We start from the raw sequence: 13,886 nt of genomic DNA, 5'->3' as shown, positions 1-13,886 counted from the left end.
GTTCGGTTTCAGCTTCGGGCCAAGAATTTTCATTTTGGTGAATCCCTAATATCGCCCACCCCTGCTCATACACACACATAAACATAGGTTAGTACAATGCACGCACACACACACTTCAAATTATGATCTGTAATATTTTCTAATGTTTTAAAAGAAGTCTTTTCTCAGCAAGGCTGCTTTTAATTGTACAGTAAAAAATACATGCCTGATTCAAGAAGGGGGTCTGATGGCCAAAAAATATTATTTTACTAACTTATTAATTTTAAGTTAAATTGTTCTTTGTTGGTATAATGTCTGCTAGAATTTAAAAAATATTCAGTGTTAAATATTTTTAAATTGTTGTTTTATAATTGATCTTTTCCTTTGAAAAGCAAGACAAAACAGTAAAAAGCACATTTTGGCTATTTAATTTATGCAATGGTAAAAAAAAAAAAGACAAAATACATGGGGAAAAAAACTTGAAAAAACGTATTCAGTCTTCGGCCCAGTGTTTCATTTTGTTCGGTTTCAGCTTCGGGCCAAAAATTTTCATTTTGGTGAATCCCTAATATCGCCCACCCCTGCTCATACACACACATAAACATAGGTTAGTACAATGCACGCACACACACACACACACACACACACACACACACACACACACACATAGCCACTCATACAGGAGCATGGAGCTTTGCAGCATGTTCAGGCTGGGTGCAAGCACGTAAAGCGATTGTAGGAGAGACGGACCCTGAACGGTGGGCTCAGCCAGCAGATGTTTCATTCAGCTGTATGAGAACACGCCACTGAACAGTTATGGCCAAGACACTCACTCACACATTAGTAAACACAAAGCATCACGATTTCAAAAGGCTTATTATTAAAAAAATAATAATAATTTAAATAGACATGTTTTTACACAGATGACCTGTTCATAACTGAAATGTCTGTTTAAATCCATGAATCTGTTTTTTTTTTTACTGTAATGTAATTTGTAATGTTGATCTGTATGTGCTGGTGCAGCTGTAACACTTCAGTGGGCTGTACTTAGATGGCTCTGTCTCAAAGCTTTTATCAGCTAGATTTACTACAGCAGACAGGGAATGTAATACAAGACATCCTTTTGTTTTAAATGAGATATATGAATATTCCGGGTTATATAGTATCCAGGCCAGGCTTTCTGATCCCTCAAACAAACAAAAAGGGGGTTAAGAGTGAATCAGTGCTAAAGTGATTTAGCAGCACAATATCTAAATGATCACGCTAATTTAAGTATGTTAAATAGCATAATTCAACTTTACATGTTAGAATAAGATTTTGATACTCACTGTCTAAAATAATCAATTATGATTGGTCAGTTACTGCATTCAACAATCAAATATCGGTACAATAAGGTTTCACTAACAATGAAAAAGTACTTAATATTAGTGTTAATTTCATTATTTACTAATACATTATTAAAATCAAAATTGTACCTGTTGATATTTTTAATGGACCTGAGGTAACATGAACTAACAATGTACTAAAAAAAGTAAAAAAAAAAATGACCATACATATTTGCTACAACTTTTCTCCATTTGAATTCAGAACTTCCAATTAAAAAGTGCAAAGTGCAGTAAACTTGATTTGATATACAAATTTGATATACAAACTGAGGCCTAAATTTTAATTATTAGGTTTTGTAATCGGCAGCATGCAACAGATTCTGTTGACAGAGCGTAAATTGTGTTTAACCCAGAACATCCTTACTATATATGTGTATGATATTATAAAAGATTGACACACCTTAAACTCGCAGCAAAGTGAAAACTCCAGAAATCGACCCAAACGCTGAAACATCACAACAATCCCATTGTAATTTAATCTGGCTTAGCCTGAACCATTGAAGTGATTGTTGTAATTAATTTGGAAAGGTTAAAGGACCACTTGTGCTGCTGAGATATGTGTAAATGTGACTTTGCCAGGCTGGAGAGTCGAGAGCGGCGAGCCTCCGGAGACCGCCGACCTCATTAACACACGGCGTCGAGCGTGAGGCCCGCTCAACAGCCACTTGTGTGTGATTGGCCTGATTAAGACGAGGAACGCTCTCCACGTAACCCCTTGGAGCAGAGCCTCGTTACAACATCACACAACCTCCCACCTCACATGACTATTAATACACCATTAGTACATAATTCACAAACAGAACTCTGACTTAGTGGAATATGCATAGCGGCGGTTAAAGGGCCCCGGGGCCCGTGCGGCCGCTCTCGCTCTCCTCCCCGAAGAGTACTAGACGTGGCCATTCTCATTCAGTACACAGAAGATCACATCTGCGCTTTCTTAATGTGCTTAAGAAGCCTGCATTCTCCTTAATCAGCTCACTTAAGAGAGGAGTTGAGCGGGCCGGCTTGGCCACGCTTTCCTTTTTATGAAGGCCCTCCTCAAATGTTTTGCCTGTTAAAAATGTCTGTAATTCTTTATTGCTTTTTCTTTTTGCTTTTCTTGTTTCGTTTTGAAAAACGGAGGTGTCTAGTCACTTACAGGTCTTAGCAAGAAAGAAAGTTCGAGAAATCCAAGCTGCCATCAAGGTACGTCTGGCTCTGCCCAGTTGCAGGGGGGGCTTTTCATCGCCATGGTTACAGGCTGTTCCTTTGTTTTCCTCCCCTTCCCTAACCCGCAGGTGTCTAGTCACATTCAGGTTCTTGCCAGAAGGAAATCTCGCGAATTTCATTCCAAGCTAAAGGTATGCGCTTTTCTGCTTTTGGGCTTGTGGTTGCCATGTGTCTCACTTCCTGTTTCCTGTGAATGCCTTGTTGCTCTAATTCCTGTAACCTAGATGGCTTGCATGCGACGGCCTGTTTAGCATACATAATTAAACGCCTCTACCCCGTCCCCGATGTGCATCCTCCTTTCACGCTTGTCAGTGAATGTCTGTTTTACTGGCCATTTTGGCCTCTGTCTCTCATTGACCACAAAGTGCGTGTGCTCTGAGTCTAATGCTATAGGTCCCACGGCGGTTTCTAGTTAAATATAGCAGGAGTGCAGGAAGTGTCGGCACATACCACAAACCTGAAAAGCAGCATATGCTTTGGAAATGAATATGGATGTGAAATTCAATAGCTCTGGAGAGCAAAGGCAACTATTAAGTTTGTTCCATAATGCAGGACAATTTTGCTGCTCACCGATTTGGAACTGAGGTTTTATAAATCCCAGTTTTCTATCCCTGTAATTTTGGGGACAGTATTTTTAGAAGTTCACAAACTAAATCTGTAGGTTCCATCTTTGTGGTATACAGAAATATTCCTTAAAATATGTTAAATTATAAATTAATTTATAGAAGTTAATAAATGACTAAATGGACTTTTAATAAATAAGCATTTGTTACATAATAAAGCCTCCACATACATTCTGATACAGGCAAATAATAAAAAACCCCTCATCTATACAGGTTTTTTTCTAAACAGTGCAGATATTTAAATTAAGTTTACTGCTCAGTTATAAATCCATTTTTAAATATTTTTTATAGTTTGTAGCAGTGGTATTTTAGTATTATTGAGATACTATTATAGTTTTTTAGATTTTGAATTAGTTTTTATTTTTGTATTTTTTATTTTTTTCGTTTTAATTTTAGATTGTAATTTTTATTGTGTGTTCTTCTCATTTATTTAGTAGGTTTTGTTATATGTCTCTCTATATTTTTATTAATTTTTTAATTTAAATTTTAGTTATTTTAGTACATCAAGTTAAACTAAATTTAAATCATATATGCTCTCTTGGCACCTAGCTGAAATAGTTTTCTTAAGTAACAGCAGTGTTTTTATAGTTTTAATTTAGTTCGTTTTATTTATTTATTTATTTTTTAATTTTAGTTTTTAGTTTTAGTCAAGTATAATCTCTATTTCCAACTAAAGTATAAGTTTAATGTGAAAGGTAAAGTCTAATTTCTATGCTGCTGTCTTCACCAAATTAATTGTGAGATCTGACTTAGAGAGATGCATGCAATAACAGCAGAATTGTAAAAATATTAGTTTTCCTAAAAACTCCCTCTGTCTGCCATTGGTCAGGCAAACAAATATTCATGCCCCCAAACCAACACTATTGGTTTATTCAGTTTTACAATGTCAGGATGCTCAAAAAACAGAATAATGTTTTGATAGTGACATACAAAGTGTTTACACCCCTTTCAGGTAAATCAACCTTAGAATAACTTATAGTTGCCTCTGCAAATGCAACTATCATGAGACCATAAAACAGTCCTTTAAAGATGTGTGATATAAACATTTGAAAACCATTATATGACGAAACAAAGCCTCAGAAGCACAGTGCACTTTGCTGGTTACATGAATGCATTTCTGTGTTTCGTGTTTGCATGTGTGTCGTGTGTGGAGTGTTGTCTCATGCTGGCAGTACGCTTTAGCTGGTGAGAGTGGCTGAGAGTTGGAGGTCAGTGTTCAGCGGGATTCTGGTCACTGCTTAAACAACACAAGCGGCCACATGACTACAGGAAGAGCACAGTCTAGAGTAAAACCAGCGCTGCTTTGCCTTTATCTCTCCTAGAGTTTAATAAGGTCATCTGTTCTTCCCAAACGCTCTGCACAAGAAGTCTGGACCAAAGAGGCCCATTAAGGCCGTCGCTCAGATGCATTTTTTTGCATTCCCCTCTCTTCTCGCTCTTTCTCTTGGCTTTTTTTTTTCAATAACCCACTGGCCGTCAAACGCTTTCCTTATGCTGCATTAATGAAACAACTGAAATCACCCCCCCCCTCATCCCTGAACCCACCCACCCATCTCCACCCCCTGATCCCTAAACCTACCATGTCTTTATAGAAAAACCCAAACCCCCCCCCCCCCCCCCCCCCCAATTCTCTCCCACCATTTCCAGTCGTCACCCCCCAATGTGATTTAGTCATATAAACAGCAAAGTGTGCTGCATATAATCACCTTACATCAAATGCATCTCATCCACAAAGGCTGTGGCTTACAAAAAAAGGGGCCTTTTGTGGAAGGGATAATCTGATAATAAATTGACCTGTCATTTAAGATACATCTGCAAGGGTCGTTTCCTAATGTCTGTGTTTACTGAAAAGACCTTGAGGTTGGTCTGACTTCTCTGTCTCCTTCTGTTTCTTTCTCTTTCTTTTTGTGAGGTGATGACTAACTCCTTTTGACCAGCACACTTTTCCACAGTTCCCAGTTTACTCAGATGTATTAATGACTCCCCCATTTGTGAGCATGTGTAAGTGTATGTGTGTGTGCCCAGTGGAGCGTCTGTGTGCATTTCCGCCATGAATGGCTAGTCTTTCAGGGACACTGGCGGCTGCCTGAGTAAAAACAGCCAGCTTTTGTATGGGTCTCTGTCTACTCTCATCTAAAGCAAATTAGAAATCAGGAGCGGGGAAGAATTTGAGCTCCCTTCTGCCATTTGCAGCGTAGCATTATAGTAAACCTGCCCAGTGTGCTCTTATCTGAGACATGTTGACTGAAATGACTGTCATTATGGTGCCACTCTTTGAGTTGGTCTGTAATGAAACCCTAGCCACAGTGATCTCAAACTGCCATATTATCAGCTATAAATCTTCCCTAAAGATGCTTTCTACAGTTCATCTACTTGACCAGCGCTCACACTGACTCCTTAATCTTGGTTTTACTATTAGCATGTGCGGTGTGACTTCAGAGAGCTTAACATATCATGGGAAGGATATGACTAAAAGCATAGTTATAAAATAAAAAAAATGACTTTTTCATTACTGAATTCACAATTTGGTCATATTCAAAATTAGAAATATTCAGCAAGTCCTTGAAAGCAGTGTTATCTAACCAACATTTCAGTCACTGTGTTATATCACTGCTGAAAAGACCAGCATGGACCAATATTTAAATTCTAGTTTATGCTGGGTAGGACTAGTTCTGTACTGGTCAGCATCCTGTTCACCCGCTGGTACACAAGTTGCATGTGACCAAACCATGGACAAATCAGGGGTACGTTTCCCAAACAATGAAAAAAACACACAGATTAACTACCATACTACAATGCATTGTTGAAGAAATACAGTAAAAGATAGGGTAGGCGATTTCAGAGAGGCTAGCAATAGAAAGCTAGCTTTGAAAGCATAAGATCCCACCCTCCCTGCATAATCACTCTCCAAAGCCACGCCTCCTCCAAAACACATGAACAGCACAGGCAGACCAGAGGCTAACCAGTGACATGATGAGAGACGGCATTGGTGGAGGGTTGAATTCAACGCTGTCAGTTTATCTCATGTCTCATTCACTAGTGAGAAAATATTACAGTACAAAGCGCATAATATTACAATAATAACGCCTTCTATTCTCGCTCAGTCTACAATAGCATAATAGAACGCGCTGATGACATATCATGTCTGCACAAACAGGGTTCATGGAGGTGTGCAAACACATACGTTGACAGGCAGGTAGTACAGCCCTCGGTCTGAGGGAAATGATTGGACGAACATTTTATGGTCCTATACCTTCCACAGATGATATCAATACATACAAATACATTTAAACCAATTAACTTAGTGATTGCTATCGGGATGTGAAGAGACTTTCAACCAGCATAACAAAAAATGTTCTTGAATCAAATCACCTTCCCTGCCTTTAACTAGCTAATTGTTTCCTGAAACTGTATAATATATTGGTCACCTTCTGCTAATTCATCGATTCACAATTAATGTCTGAGTATATAGTTCATTCATATAAAAAAACAAAGAAAGCTGTTCATTTTTTAAAATCACGTTCACGTTTTGCTTTATGTAATTGGTGAACACTTTATTTATTCAGCAGCCTTCTCCACAATGAAATTTATCTGAAATGCTGCTGTAACGAACATGGCATCTGAGGACTACTTCACTATTAATGCCTGTAGTTTTGCTTTATTTGATGTTTGATTCATTGCGGGTTCCCTCTTGTGTCGTACTCCTGGGTTCTCTTAGGCATTTCTGCACATATGCACTCTTTAAAAATGGTGCTGATTGTTGAGGTGCTAAAATATATTGATTGAAATGTGTACATACAGAGTTCTGGCATGAAATTCTAGATGGCGCAGTCCGATAGGTCTAACCCTGTCTGACCTAATGACATCATTATCACATGGCACAGCTGATTGGTTCTCTCCTGTATTGGTAGCCAATGAGCTTGCTGCTCAACATTCAAATATATGACTAGTGCTTGCCGTAGCAGTTGCAGCTTGCTTCAGAAACCCTCCACCTTCCCCAGCTCCACCTGTATAAATCTGCTACGAGGTGATTCATGTATGCTATATAGGGGTTATTTCATGTATGTTATATTTGCAGCAGCAGTATTTCTTACATGCTCACAGCAGCATGTTTTAGATGTATTGGCAGTAGCAAGTCTCGGTACTTGCTCTGCCACAGCAGCAGCAGCAGCGTAGCAGATCTATTCCGCCAAGACCAAATACATTAACATTGTCACGTACATTACCATGCCAATCCCTTCGAGAGTTGCCATGACAGAAATATTTTTATTTAAAATGAAATGAAATGTATAGAATGTACTGCATGTTAGCATCTTACTGTGCTCAAGAGAATTATCTAAATCCACATCATACTAACAAGAAACGGTGCTTCAAACCACATGTCGAGAGCTGTAGTTCCAACATGTTTGCAAATGTTTGTTGGAACTATGGTTTCGGGAAATACTTAATCTGTGAACTTAGTAATGATTAAATGTGTGACCATAGTTGACTTATGATGCTTTTGAGAAACGCACTTCAACTTGAGACTTTTGAATCAAATTAAACTAAAACTTTTTCTTACTGAATTAAAAAAAAAAGAAAAAGAAATTGTGCATATGGAGACAGCTGGAAAGCCAAAAGTTTTGACATATAATTAATATGTTTAATAGTCATCAATATATGACTTAAATAAATAAATAAATTAAATTACTATTGTAGCTGTGCACCGTGTCAAAATGAGAAATGTGACATCCATCAACTGAATTGAGACACCACATCAAGCACTCGCAGTGTAGATGGCACCATTGATTTTTGCCGTGTCGTGACATGTCACATGGCAGCTGGTGGAATCTATTTAGTTAAATTAGTTAAATTAGTTAAAAAGCCTGGTGCTGCACCAGCATCCAAAACACAACATATGCTGGTCTTTTCAGCAGGAGTAAATCTGTAAATCAGATCTATAAATGTGTGGACTTGCCACAAATCTCATTCATGTAGATTGTTTGAATTGAACTTGCCAAAAAGTGCAAACTGAACATTGACAATGAAACCTTGTTTGTTTGCGTTTAGGTGACAAGCATGGTAAGTACCAGTTCTCAGTGCTCTTGACCGTGCATCGACGTGTTGCCGTCACAGTATAGCAGCTGCTAAACACCTGCTTGAGCTCTGAACCTCTCTGCCTCTCTCTAAGCCATACGTGAGCCACTGCTCCCACCCAGCATGTTTATCCTCAACTTGTGCCCGCTTTTAACTGTCTTTTCAATGCTGTTGTGCTCCATTCACTGGCTGTTTCACGTGTTTAGAGGCAGGACTTCCATCCTGTTACAGTCGTGCATGCTATACAATTTGCATGTGGAATGTTTGCCTTTGTAACATTTAGACTTACACACTTTAGCTCGATTCATTAAATTACCAGTTTTAGAAACCCATTTATGCACGGGCATTCCTTGTGTTATTAAAAGTCTATACTGCGAGATCATCTTTAGCCTTCTTGTGAAAATAACTAGGAGGTTGTGTAAAGGAGAAAATGATGTCTTTCAGGCCCTTTTCTTTGACGCATTCATCTGTACTGTTTCGGCTCGGTTTGATGACCTTGATAGGAGCTTTTAGAATAGAACATTACACACAGCAGAAAAGAAAAGTTAGTATTACTTAACCCTTGTTCCCGACAGACACAATGCATTTTATTAGACATGTAGGAGCTGCGGAATAATATATAACATCAATGTCACTTCTCATTGGATTTAGTTCTCTTTCAGCTCCGCGCTATGATATTAAACATTATCATCTCCCATACTCTGTGCTGGAGGCTTTCGTTCTTTTCAGACTTTTCGTCTTTAATGCTAGCACATTCCTCTTAAGATCAATGGCTTTATAGCTCTGAAAAATCTTTTAACATGCTTTCTGTCTGTGGATCTTTGTGTGTGAGGGTGTGGGCTGCTTTATTGTCCTGTGTTCTGTGTTCACTGCAGGGGGTGATGGTTTCAAATCTCTCACATTTCGGTCTGTATCACGGTTCCGTAGTCAGTTTCAGTTCAGAAAATATGGATTTTTTTTCCCACCATGTTTGTAATGACTATTAATTAAAACCACTAAACCAGTGTCATTATTGCAGCCAGTTTACACAATTAACCTAACAATTTAAGTGAAAAGTTGAAATAAATCTTACATTTTTTAATTTTTCAATTTAGCTTTTACTCCAGCTGTTGAGGAGATTTTTCACTACCATTCAGAAAATACACTTTACATTATCTGCAAAATTGTTAATTATTTGACCAAAATGCATGTTATTTTATTTAGTACAGATCTGAATAAGATATTTCACATAAAAGATGTTTACATATAGTCCACAGGAGATAATAATTGTTTTCCAGCCCCTTTCCGACAATGACTGTATGATTTTGAGATCCATCTTTTCACACTGAGGACAACTGAGGGACTCATACGCAACTATTACAAAAGGTTCAAACGCTCACTGATGCCCCAGAAGGAAAAATTATGCATTAAGCTGTGGATCATCCATTTAACAACACAGTATTAAGAAACAAGCGCATGTAAACGTTTTCATTTTATAAATTCAACTATTATTTTCTTTTGTGAACTATATGTAAATCTCTTTTATTTGAAATATCTTGAAAAATCTTATTCAAATCTGTACTAAATAAAATAACATGCATTTTTTATGATTCCTCTTATTTTGGTAAAATAATTAACATTTTGCAGATACTACAAAGTGTATGTAAAATTTTGACCCAACTGTATTTACTATCACTTGAGATCAAAATAACGTGTCCTTGCTGAATAAAAGTATTATATATATATTTTTTTATTTTATTTTATTTTATTTTTTTTAGTATCTTAGCCCCAAATTTTGAATGGTAGTGTATCACGGTTTACAAGGTGTTTATTGATCACCCAATCAGCATATTAGAATGATTCCTAAATGATCATGTGACACTGAAGACTGGAGTAATGGCTGCTAAAAATTCTGCTTTGAAAATGGAAAACAGTTATTTTAAATTGTAATAATATTTCACAAAATTACTAATTTGACTGTATTTTTGGTCAAATAAATTCATCCTTGGTGAGCAGAAGAGACTTCTTTCTAAGACGTCTGTCTATTCCAAACTTATGACTGGTAGTGTAGATTTTTGTTATAATTAGTGAATTTGTTATAATTAGAGTACTTAGAGAACAATTCAGGAAGCATTTACATTAGTGATTTCAGACTTTTGGTATTGTTAGGCATGAGATAAAACCGTGGTACAAACATGTACAGTGGGGCAAAAAAGTATTTAGTCAGCCACCAATTGTGCAAGTTCTCCCCGGGCAACGAAGGAGTGGCTTCGTAAGAAGCATTTCAAGGTCCTGGAGTGGCCTAGCCAGTCTCCAGATCTCAACCCCGTAGAAGATCTTTGGAGGGAGTTGAAAATACGTGTTGCCCAGAGACAGCCCCAAAACATTACTGCTCTAGAGGAGATCTGCATGGAGGAATGGGCCAAAATACCAGCAACAGTGTATGAAAACCTTGTGAAGACTTACAGAAAACGTTTGACCTCTGTCATTGCCAACAAAGGGTATATAACAAAGTATTGAGATGAAATTTTGTTATTGACCAAATACTTATTTTCCACCATAATTTACAGATAAATTCTTAAAAAATCCTACAATGGGATTTTCTGGATTTTTTTTTCTCATTTTGTCTCTCATAGTTGAGGTATACCTATTATGAAAATTACAGGCCTCTCTCATCTTTTTAAGTGGGAGAACTTGCACAATTGGTGACTAACTAAATACTTTTTTCCCCACTGTATACCGAACCGTGTTGTTGCAGAAACCGTTTAACTCCTACCTCACTTTGTCTGTACCCTAATTCTTTTGGAAATGTTATTGAAGGATCAGAGTGTGAAGGACAAAGCTCTTCAGAGTATGGCCTCCATGTCCTCGGCCCAGATCGTCTCTGCCACTGCCATCCACAACAAGCTGGGTCTTCCGGGCATCCCACGTCCTGCCTTCCCCGGAGCAGCAGGGGTAAGACCTCCCTCTGGCACCCACCTATCAGTACACTTACTTCAGCCACATGCCTGCGTCAGCTCCAATCCCATTACACACCCTCAGAGCCGTGCCTTCATCAGATAAGCCCACTAATGCCACACTCAAGATAACTAGACTGCATGGCACATAGTCCACCTCATTTTTCAATGGACATGTGATAACTGATGTATCAAGCGTGCACAGATGTGTGTGTGCCTGTGGATAGGCTGTGTTTTGTTGTCTATTTATTTATCTAATTCTCTAGTTTTGGCAGGGCATGATATCCACGGGCCAACCTGGATCCTCACAAGAGTGAGTATCTCTACTAGAAGTTCTGCTCCCATTGGCTTACTAAAGCTTTTCCTATTATTACAGTGCTTGAAAAGCACATCGGACATTCTTCTTCTTCTGCTGCTGCTGCACCTTCTGTACCTTCATCATTGTATTCACCTTCTTTTGCACCACCTTCTTCTTCTGCGTCTTCTGCACCGTTGCTGTCTTCACTTTCTTCACCAGCACCGTCGTCACTTTCTTCCTGATCATCTTCACTTTCTTCTTCACCTTTTTCCTCTTCACCACCTTTTTCACCTTCTTTTTCTGCACCTCCTCCCATCTTGTTCTTCACCTTTTTTCTCCACCTTCTTTTTCTTTTTCACCACCATCTTCACCTTCTTCTGCACCTCTTCCTTGTTCTTCACCACCACCATCTTCAAATTCAGCACTTTCTTTTTCACCACTATCTTTACCTTCCTCACTTTCTTCTGCACCTCCTTTATCACCACCTTCTTCTCCTTCACTTTAAGACAAGTGCACACTACAAGACAAATCCTTTAATTCCACCACTAGTGTGCCGCAAAAAGCCCTAGATTATGGCCAACTTCTAGTGAATGCATGCTGCCAATCAGGCACGGCGCCAGAATTTTTTCTCTACCGGTGCTAAGAAAATAAATTATATTGATGACGTCAGACTAAACCGGGGCTATTCAAAATTCTGACAGGGCTATAGCCCCCCCCCCTAGCCCCGGTGTAGCGCCGTCACTGCTGCCAATGCTCTATAGCAGCGGTTCCCAAACTGGGGTGCACAGATCGACCAGCAGGGGTGCGCGAGAGAATGCTTTTGATGAACTGTGTGCATTTTTCTGTGTTAATTAACATGACATGACTAAGAGAGTGCAGTTTTCCCCAAAAATCAGTACGATTGTAAATTCGACATTGATTTTAAACAAGACTTCAAACGAGTAGTTAATATTAAGTGACTTAGGGCATACATTTTAGTACAATAATGTCAATGTGACTGTTTTTGGTCAATTTGTTTAACGAAAATAGTTCCAACAAACTTAGCAGCAGAACTGTCGCTCATCTCTGAGCAACACACAGCGGTGTTTCGTTACTGAATGATTCGTGTTTTTTAATTAATAATTTGAGTCACTGATTCAGTGGTCCATTCGTAAAGACAGGTGCTTGCTTCATTCTTGAAGGCCTCAATGACTCACTCATTAAGTCACTTGCTGCCACCTGCTGGTGGGTTACTTTTCATATTTGTAAATAAAAAAAAACTGATGTAAAACACCAAGCTCACAGCATTATTTATGCTGTTGTAATTTTGCAGTGTAAATGCATTCATGCTACATTTCAGCTTCATTAAATTGTCTGTGTAAATGCATCTAAATGCTACTTCAGCTGCTTCTGTTTCTCCAGCAGTGGAAAAATTGGTTTTGTTAATACTGATTTAATTTGATTGGTAACAGCCCTATAGAGTCTTATTATATTAAGTGAAATTATTAATAACATGTAAGAATTTGATCTGAAAGATGACACATGCATTTAATAAGGTTAGGGGGAAATGTCCTTTTTATAGGCAAAAAAAATCAATTCAAATACATTTTAATATGCAGTAACTTTAGTCATATAAAATGTAATTTTCCAGCAACAAAATTGTGGCCAGTGAAAATGGAATGGAATTTTGGAAAACCAAAATTAAAACTCTTAAAAATAGTTAAAGGGTTAGTTCACCCAAAAATGAAAATTAGGCTGTGTTTTACTCACCCCCGATGCATCCTAGGTGTATATGACTTTCTTCTTTCAGACGAATCCAGTCGGAGTTATAAAAAAAATTGTCTTTGCTTTTTCAAGCTCTATCGTTGCACTCAACAGGTGTTGCATTGCTTCTGTCCAAAAGACGTGAAATAAAAAGCACCTTTCACATAAAAAAAGTGCCTCACACCGCTCCGGGGGGTGAACAAAGGCCTCCTGTAGCGAATCGATGAGTTTTTGTAAGAAAAATGTCCATATTCAAAACGTAATGATCACTTGACTCTAGCTTGCGCTCACTGTTGTAAAATGCAAGCAGTTCCGGGAGCATGACGTATGATGTCAGCATTGCGCATGCGCCGGCGAGTCTCGTGAAAACTAATGTTTGTTTACAGGATCAAAAGAAGCAAAGTTTCCTTACTTTAGCAAAGGAAAACAAGTCTCCTCTCAGCTTATATCGAAATCCTCCGACATTCTTCTTTACAAATCCTCGTTTTGTACTTCTAATCAGTGACCGTTGTTTTGTTTCGATCTCTCCGTGTGTGTCACTTCTGAGCTGCGAATGCGCAAAGCTGACCTCCTGCATAATTCCCCCGGAACTGCTTCCGTTTTACAACAGTGAGCGCAAGCTAGATTCAAGTGATTA

At 38.4% G+C, this 13,886-nt stretch overlaps 1 protein-coding gene across 1 annotated transcript in view; it reads left to right on the top strand.

Annotated features, from left to right (window-relative positions):
- Nucleotides 1-13,886, top strand: part of tead1b (TEA domain family member 1b) — a gene marked incomplete at its 3' end in the record, with an annotated part of 59,298 nt that overhangs the window by 35,586 nt on the left and 9,826 nt on the right. Inside the window, 5 exon segments of the mRNA XM_016235037.1 lie at nucleotides 2,487-2,549; nucleotides 2,642-2,704; nucleotides 8,246-8,257; nucleotides 11,072-11,206; nucleotides 11,475-11,521. Coding sequence (XP_016090523.1) covers nucleotides 2,487-2,549; nucleotides 2,642-2,704; nucleotides 8,246-8,257; nucleotides 11,072-11,206; nucleotides 11,475-11,521 — 320 coding nt within the window.

This window comes from Sinocyclocheilus grahami, unplaced genomic scaffold (assembly GCF_001515645.1).
Source record: "Sinocyclocheilus grahami isolate Dianchi unplaced genomic scaffold, SAMN03320097.WGS_v1.1 scaffold462.1, whole genome shotgun sequence".
NCBI lineage: Eukaryota > Metazoa > Chordata > Actinopteri > Cypriniformes > Cyprinidae > Sinocyclocheilus > Sinocyclocheilus grahami.
The sequence above is the reverse complement of the archived record's forward strand: the minus strand, read 5'-3'. Positions and strand labels throughout refer to the sequence as shown.